The sequence below is a fragment of the Peromyscus californicus genome, unplaced genomic scaffold, assembly GCF_007827085.1.
Source record: "Peromyscus californicus insignis strain IS unplaced genomic scaffold, ASM782708v3 Scaffold_20__1_contigs__length_68692818, whole genome shotgun sequence".
Classification (NCBI taxonomy): Eukaryota; Metazoa; Chordata; class Mammalia; order Rodentia; family Cricetidae; genus Peromyscus; species Peromyscus californicus.
In genome coordinates, this window is record NW_026294503.1 from 42,291,322 (window position 1) to 42,300,141 (window position 8,820).

An 8,820-nucleotide genomic window follows, 5' to 3' on the forward strand; every position below is an offset into this window, starting at 1 on the left:
ACATTTCAAATATATTCTTTTTAAACCACAAGAAAGGAAACAGTTTTTAAAAGAGGAGTTGATGAATATCAGGAGACAATTATCATCTTTCTGTATTCAGAAATCCAGAAAACACTTGATATCATTTGCAGAAAACACACAAAGCATGACCAGGTCAGTGTTCACAAGTTTACTCTTCAAATACTGTGGAGCAAGTGTAGCCCTTCACGTGTATCTCAGCAGATCTCATCCAATTCCAGCAGATTTTAAACTTCAATAGGAACTAAACCTTGTGATTTCCCCCAGAATCTGGTAGCAGAGAGCAGAACTCACCAGCCATACCCTGTCACCTCTCCTTCCTTGTGGCACCCATGGCTGGCACGCAGAACCAAGAACCTGTGATGACCGTGCAGATGACATTCCCAGCATCCTTTCCTTTGTAGTCTCTGAGCATTTCACCAAAAGAGACATCACTTCACGTGATCAAACTATGAACAAAGAAATGGGGTTTGTTATTGGTTGTCTTTGCTCTTTTGGCTTTTTGGGAGGCCTGCCATCCAGCTTGAAAATAAACCACACATGGAGGCTTAGTATTTGTTATGAATGCCCGGCCTTAGCTTGGCCTGTTTCTAGTCAGTTTTTCTTACCTTAAATTATCCAGTCTACCTTTTGCCTCTGGGCTTTTTCCTTTTCTTACTTCTGTAGTCTTACTTTCACTCTTACTCCGTGGATGGCTGTGTGTCTGTGTGGCTGGCCCCTGGCAGCTTTCTCTTCTTCTTCTCTCACTCTTTCCTTTTTTCCTTCCAGATTTCTCCTTCTATTTATTCTCTCTGCCTGCCAGACCTGCCTGTCCTTTCTCCTGCTTTGCTATTCAGCTCTTTATTAGACCATCAGATGTTTTAGACAGGCAAAGTAACACAGCTTCACAGAGTTAAACAAATGCAACATAAAAGAATGCAGCACATCTTGGCATCATTAAAATAAGTGTTCCACAGCATAAACAAATGTAACACATCTTAAAATAATATTCTACAACACAGGTTCATATCCAGAGTCTGACTGGAAGATTGGGAAATATTTAGAAAAAAACAACAACAGAGAATTAGGCAGAAGTAGGAAGGAGGAGAAGGTTTCTATGCAAACTTTTAGAAAGTAGTGGGAAAGTTGGCAGTTCAGGGGACATTGAGGATGGTGAGCCTCAGCTAGGAGTAGTGTGGTGGGCAGGACTGAGGAGCAGCCATGCTGTGGCTTAGTCATGCCTTGGATGTGCTCTGCATCTTGGGAACTTGGTGGGATGTTGGGAGGTTGTTGGATCTAAGAGGTGGAGTCTAGTGGGAGGTCCCAGGCCTGTCCCATCTGCGTTCTGGCTTCCTTTCTCTTAATGTGGCCTCCCCCTCTAGCAGGCACGTCCACCATGGTGACATTGCTGTAGAGGGGATACAGTCAGGGGCTATCAGGTGTCTATCTAGAGCATCCCCATTCCCCAGTCCTCTGAGCTGCACTGAAGAAGAGGTCACTTTGTCAGGCTGTCATGGACCCGGATGAGCTCCTGCAACTTCTGCTCCAGGTCCTGAGCCTGCTGCCGCAGCTTTGCTGCAGACTCTGTCTTGGCACCCTCGTACAAATGCTTTGAGTCTTGCACAAGGCTGACCACATCCAGCACAAGGAAGAGACCTGCAGTAGCTGCACCCATGATCCGGGCTCCTTTGGACATTGCCAGAGCTGTGCCTCCAAAGGCTTTCTGCACCTGTCTAGTGTTTCGGGCTGACACCCTCCCTGTGGTCATGAGACGCTTGGCATTAGTTGCTAGGCGAGTGTTAGCTTTGGCCAGCCTGATGGCATCAATGTTCTTCTTGATGACTTCCAGGTTCCGGAAGGAATTCTTGGATACAGAAATAAGCCTGGGGGCACTCTCCTCCAAAATTTCTTTAATGACCTTCCCTGTGTCCTTGCTGGTTGGCACCAGCTGGCTGGCTTCAGCTTCCACTGACGCCGTGCTGACCTTTTCCACAATGGTTGTGGACACACTAGTCACAGCTGCTGCCGCCCCCAGCCCTAAGCCTGTGGCTGAAAGTCCCAGACTGAGTCCTGCTGTCACGGGTGCCAGAGCGAGACCAAGGATCGTCAGGACTCCGGACACAGCACCGGTGGAGCCGGCCACCACTTGTGTGATGGTGCAGTCCTTGTGCACCTTGTCAATCTTGTCTGCAAGGGCGTGCAGCTTCCTGATCTGCTGCTCAAGCTCCAGTTTCACCTGAGGATAAACTTCCAAAAACCTTTTCTTGTCCTGCAGGTCATTTTGGAGATTGTCTTCATCTTCTTCATCAGGATCTGCAATGATCTCTTCAAGAGCTTTACGTAAGAAAACCTCCTCTTCCCTGTGACAGGAGAGGACAAGTGAGTGAGGAAGACAATTTGTAAGATAAGCTCACTCAAGTGCAAGAAGCACACACACACACACACACACACACATGCACACACATGTACACACACGGACACACACAAATTAAAATCAAAACCTTTTGTACAAATCAACTTTCAATTAACACCTACTATGTGCTGAACACATACTATATGCTGGACATATGCTCAGCCCTCTACATACATCCTCTGATTTTTCTTACAATGAAGTTCAATGTCTCCAAATAAAGCAGAAGGTAATAAACTAAGTTGTCATGGTCACAGGAACAGCAATGGCAGGAACAATCTTATCTCCTGTGACTGCCATCTCTCCTCAACCAGAAGCTATTCCCTGGTAGTGAACAGCACTGAGGAAATATTTACTGAGCAGGGACACCCTGAGCCTCAGTTACTTGGTCTTCCTGGGTAGAGTATTCCTGCCCAGAAAAAGTCAACCAAGCCTGGGGTCTTGTGGCATTGCTAGCATCCCCTAGGGTGGTGACCTGGACAAATCAGCTACTGCCACAAGCTGTTTCCAGGCTTCCTCTTCAGTCAGCAGGTGATGCAGGGTTTCTGTGCTCCACGTGTCCTGGAGGTGCTCAACTAGAAACTCAAGGAAGCCTTTTCTCTCTAGATGGGAAGGAAAAGGAATATGGTTGGAGGACCATGCTTAAGGGATTGAATGATATCAGGAACAACCTGTTTAAATGTGTTTCTGAGCACCTGTCACTTGAAGTATACTTTGGTGTCACGAGTGGTAGGGGCTGAGTTGTGTCCCTTATCTCATTTGTAACCCCAGGTGACTGTATTTGGACATAGAGCCATTAAGGAAGAAGAGTAATTGAAATTAAGGGAGGCCATGAGTGAGATCCCTCATCCAAAGTGTTAGTGCTCTCATAGCAAGAGGAAGAAACTCTCTCCCTCCATTTCCCTTCTCCTCTCTTTTATCCCTCTTCCCTTTCTCTCTTTCCCTGTCTCAGTTCTTCAATCCAGACACATAAGAGAGTGCATGGGCCAGCACAGGGTACTGGTTCCCTCTGCCCACCAGGAAGAGAGTGCTCCCGAGGGCCAACCTGCCACATTTTGATTGTGGATGTTGGATTCCAGGGCAGTGAGAGAAGAGGTCTTTTCTTTTTTTTAATTTTTAATTTTTTTTATTTTTTATTATGTACACAGAAGAGGGCGCCAGATCTCATTACTGATAGCTGTGAGCCACCATGTGGGTGCTGGGAATTGAACTCAGGACCTCTGGAAGAATAGTCAGTGCTCTTAACCTCTGAGCCATCTCTCCAGCCCGGTCTTTTCTTTTTAAGTTACCTGCCCAGTGTCACTTGGTGATTTCATACTGAGAAGACCAATATACCAGGGAGGTGTCTTGGTGCTTTGAGAGACATGTATCGTTTTTAGCTCAGAGCAAGTAGGATGGAGCCCCTCATCCCCAGGAAGATAGAGAGTCCAGTGTTGGCTTCCATTTCCTGTGTGCCTGTGGCACGGAACTTGAATGTGACTTTTTCCCTTGATTTTTATTTTATGTATAGGAATATTTGTCTGCTTGTATGTATGTCTATGCTCTCTCTCTCTCTCTCTCTCTCTCTCTCTCTCTCTCTCTCTCTCTCTCTCTCTCTCTCTGTGGTGTGGTGCCCAAAGAGGGCCTTGGATCCCCTGGAGTGGCAGTTACAGACTGTTGTGAACCTGATGTGGGTGTAAGGAACTGAACCCAGGTCTTCTGCAAGAGCAGCTAGTGCTCTTAACCACTGAGCCACTCTTCAGATTGAAACATGACTTTTGACACTGGAATGGTTAGTTATTAATCCCGAGTTTCAGTCCATTGGATTAATAAATATCTCAGAGATCAGTAGCCCTTATCTGGGCGGTTTGTGAGGAAGCTTGTAGATATAAGTAGAGCATAAGGGCTCTGAGCTAATGAGTGGTTCAAACTGAACTGAGGCATCATGGGAAGTGGGGCCTGGCTGGAGTCAGGAGGGCACCTGGGATGTGTAATTGGAGTTGATGGATGTTGTCTTGGCCTTTTCTTTCTTTCTTTCTTTCTTTCTTTCTTTCTTTCTTTCTTTCTTTCTTTCTTTCTTTCTTTCTTTCTTCTTTCTTTCTTTCTTTCTAAGATTTATTTATTTATTATGTACACAGAAGAGGGTACCAGATTTCATTACAGATGGTTGTGAGCCACCATGTGGGTGCTGGGAATTGAACTCAGGACCTCTGGAAGAACAGTCAGTGCTCTTAAACTCTGAGCCATCTCTCCAGCCCGGCCTTTTCTTGTTACTGCTTTGTCTGTTTTTGTGTGTGTGCCATGATGTGAGCTGCCCACCCTGTTTCCCTGGTAGGATGGACCCAATCATATAACATTGCAAGCAAACCAAATCTATTCTCATTAATCAAAATATGATCAAAGTGAGTAACACTAGTTCTCTTTAATTTTAAAAAAAATGTGCATTGGTATTTTGCCTGCATGTATTTCTGTTTGAAGGTGTCAGATCCATGGAACTGGGGTTACAGATAGCAGTTAGCTGCCATTGTGGGTGCTAAGATTTGAACCCGGATCCTCTGGAAGAGTAGCCAGTGCTCTCAACTGCTGAGCCATTTCTAGCACTGAGTAACACTAGTTTTAACAACTAACTTTTAGTGAATGAACGAATGAAGGGTCTACAGAGCCAATAGAAGCATTTTAAAAAGGAAATGGAGGTGGCATAGTGGTGCATGCCTTTAATCCCAGCACTTGGAAGGCTAAAGCAGGTGGATCTCTGTGATTTGATGCCAGGAGCAGACTGGGAACACAAGGATTGAGAGATTGGTATGGATCAGGCTGATGTAGGGTGGTCCCTGGATGTAGGGTGGTTCCTGGGAGTATGGTGGTCACTTGGTATAGGGTAGTTACTGGTTAGGAGCCACTTTTGGGTGGAGGTTTTTGTTTCTGTTTTTTTCCCCCCCCTGGGTTTCAGCTTCAACTTCAGACTTTCCTTTTAAATGAGAAGAGAAACCATCAGGCCCCACCTTAGGTAGGCACACCTGGTAAACAAGCGCCAGTCCTGGAAGTGCAGGGTGGGTGCCCTAACTCAGCCTGCAATGGGGATTGGATCCCTTGGAATAAACGGGGTCCAGGAAGAGGAGGCAACCCATGAGGGAGGATCTGCTATGCAGCAGGCACTGGCCTGCCTCGACGTTATTCTCAGAACAGCATGGGGACACTGGGCCCTGAAGGGATAGGTAATGTAAAGTGAGAGTTTCCAGGTGGGTGGTTCTGGCAGGCCTAGGCCATGAGCAGGAGCAGAGAAGACTGATTACCTGGGGAGCCCATGGCAGCTGCTGGGTCTTGGTGTCACTCAGGGAATCCTGACAGGTTTTCTTTCCTGATAGCTCACCAGGGTCCAGGTACAGGAAGAAAAACAACCTGTGGGACAGAATGGGGACAGGTGCTGTGACCAGGGATCTGGTGACCCACAAATCATTCAGTGGTTACTGCCACGGCCCAAGAGAACTTGACCAAAGCATGTCTGCTCCCCTGGCTCTGTGACTGCTGTTTAAGGAAGCCTGTCTTGTGGCTCCAGCCCTGCTGCCCTCTCTCCAGCCAAGGTGGAGGACTCCTGTCCTGTTGGGGACAATGGAGAAGGTGTCAGCTGAGGACACATCTGTGGAGAAACTGCAGACTCTGCACACAGAATGAGAGATGGAGAGGAATGTTCTGGTGGTCACTTGGGTGTGGGAACCAGGTTTGTATTAATGGTATTTTTTTTCTTTCTTTTTTTAAATTTTTGTTTTTTGACACAGGGATTTCCATGTAGCCCTCGCTGTTCTGGAACTCACTTGTAGACCAGCCAGGCCTTGAACTCACAGAAATCCACATACCTCTGCCTCTTGAGTACTACGATTAAAGGCATATGCCACCACTGCCTGGGTCCCATTTCTTACACTTGCTGTCTTAGTCACGTTCTATTGCTGTGAGTGAGCACCATAGCCCAGGAAACTCTCTTAAAATTAAGCATTTAATTGGGGCTTGTTTACAGTTTCAGAGGTTAAATCTATTTATCTTCATGTGGGGAGCATGGTGGCATGCAGGCAGACCTGGTGTTTTTACAGGTGAGAATTCTACATCCAGATCTGCAGGCAGCAGGAAGAGAGAGACACTGGTCTGCCTTGAGCTTGTGAAACCTCAAGGTTCACCACTAGTGACACATTTCCTCTAGCAAGGCCACAACCACTCCACCAGTACCTTATTTCCTAATTACTCTCAAGTAGCACCACACCCTAATGACCAGGCATCAAATATATGAGCCTACCGGGCCATTCCTATTCCAAATCATGACACTTACTGTCCATGGTGCTCTGGGCTCCTTACTCATACATAATGAATTCTTTGCACATACTCTATTAGGTCGAGACTCTTGTGACTTCAAGGAGTTCAAAAGGCATATATTTATTTAATGTGTGTGAGTTTTCAGTGTTGATAGAGTGAGGACTTGAACCTGGGACATGCTAATCCACATCCCACTTACAAAAGACTAAGCTCCAGTATCCTAATTTTTTTTTAAAGATTTATTTATTGTGTACACAGTGTTCTGCCTGCATGTATGCCTGCAGGCCAGAAGAGGGCACCAGTTCTCATTATAGATGGTTGTGAGCCATCATGTGGTTGCTGGGGAATTGAAAGCAGGAACCCTGGAAGAGCACTCAGCCGTCCCTCCAGCCCCAAAGCTCCACTATCTTAAAACCACAACCGCATTCCCTCCTCTTTATATTACACGTGTGCATCATTGTATGTGTGTGTGTGTTATAAATGCTTCTTCTCTTTCCACAGCACTGCCTTGTGCCAAGTACCAGGTCCTCATCCTAGGAAGTTCATGGGGTCCTTTGTGACTCCCAGGTACCACACCCTCCTTGCTTCTGTGATTTCCTTGTCCTATCAGGACCTGGAGTCCTACCTGGCCCTGGTCCTGCTGTGTGCTGCCTTTGACATCTGATCTTCTCCCTGACTCCTGGACCTTGTGCTGTTCTTAATCATTATGTAAATAGTAATGCAAAGAATGTTCTCGTTGCCTGTTAGTGCCCGCATTTGAGATTATTTCCTTATACTGTTTGTAGAAGTAGAAGGACTGGGTTAATGGGCGTTAACATCTAACACAGGCACTGTGTGAGGATGCTCATTCCTTCCTCTGACCAATCCTCAGTAGTCTTTGGGGTGGGGAAGACTTCATAAAGAGACACAAACCGCACTGAGATTGCCTGACGCTGAGGAAGGAATGAAAACAGGTTTAGCAGTGTGGGTCGGAGGCATCAGCTCCTCCTGGGACCTGACCAGAATGAGAGTGAACGACTTGTTGATATGGTAAGAGCTGAAGATAATGGTGGCTCACTCTCAGGACTGCACTCTGCCCTTGGAACTGATGACTCCGAGTTCTTGCCCAAACCTTGCAAGTATGCACCCAGTCCAGGCTGGCCTCAGACTCACTATGTATTGTAGCAGAATCATGAACTCCTAATCTTAGGTCTGCCCCACAAAAGTATGAGGATCCCAGGTTTATCTCCACCTTCCTGTTCAAGCCTTCCCATATTCACATGAAATTAAAAGGAGATAGAAAGAGAATAGTTCAAAAACTATAAGAACCACCCATGGTCTGAGATGTGACAGGTGTTCTGAAGTCTGGTCCCCAAAGTGAGACCCAGGGTCAGCTCCTGAGGGCCAGCATCCTTCCCTTTCCATAACATTAACAGAGACTTGGAACATTATCGGACAGGGATGATGAATTCATCCATCTCATCATTGACAGGTTCAAAAAAATCATACTAATACAGAGATGCATTTTAATGAACTTACTGGCCAAAGAATTTAAACATCTGGAAGATGCCCATTGATCCAGCTCTGGGTATACATTCCCATTGTAGCTGTTGGGCTGTGGAAGGTTGTGGAGTTTTATAGGACAGTCAACCACACCCACCCAGGACTGTAATACGCCCAGGTGAGGCCACAGCCACACACATGTCCAGCAGGCAGACAGTAGAGTGAGTCCATGGCAACCTTGAGCAGGGGTTCGAGGTGCAGGTCAGAGTAGCTGTAAGGCCAAAGTGGAGCATGGAGAGAAGTGACCCTCTGCATTAGTCAGGGTTCTCTAGAGTAATAGAACTTACAGAATAAATCTCTTTCTACGTGTAGAAAGTGGATTTATAGAATGACTCACAGGCTGTGGTTCAGCTAGAAGATTGAAGACTCCAGTAGCTGCTCAGTCCACAAGGCGGGATGTCTCAGCTGCTCTTCAGTATATGCTGGAATCCTGAAGAAGGAGGCTCTAATGCCAGTGAAGGAAGGGACCTGCTATCGAGGTGAAAGCAAGAAGGCAAAGATCAAAAACTTCCTTCTTCCGTGTCCTCATAGAGGCTTCTAGCAGGAGGCGTGGCCTAGATTAGAGTCAGGGCTTCCCTCCTGAAAAGATC

General features: G+C 46.5%; 1 protein-coding gene across 1 annotated transcript; it reads right to left on the reverse strand.

Annotated features, from left to right (window-relative positions):
• Window positions 1–1,492: 1,492 nt before the first annotated feature.
• On the reverse strand, window positions 1,493–5,692 carry LOC128116281 (apolipoprotein L3-like). The gene is made up of 3 exons (XM_052747462.1): window positions 5,680–5,692; window positions 2,883–3,009; window positions 1,493–2,357 (listed from the first exon to the last, which is right to left on the reverse strand). Exons 1-3 carry the CDS (start codon window positions 5,690–5,692, stop codon window positions 1,493–1,495), a joined length of 1,005 nt encoding a protein of 334 aa, XP_052603422.1.
• Window positions 5,693–8,820: the final 3,128 nt, after the last annotated feature.

Excerpts from the sequence above, each read along its gene's own strand:
- LOC128116281 (XM_052747462.1), bottom strand. Across the intron at positions 2,358-2,882 it reads GCAGTAGCTGATTTGTCCAG|GGAAGAGGAGGTTTTCTTAC; the intron begins GTCACCACCCTA and ends CTCCTGTCACAG.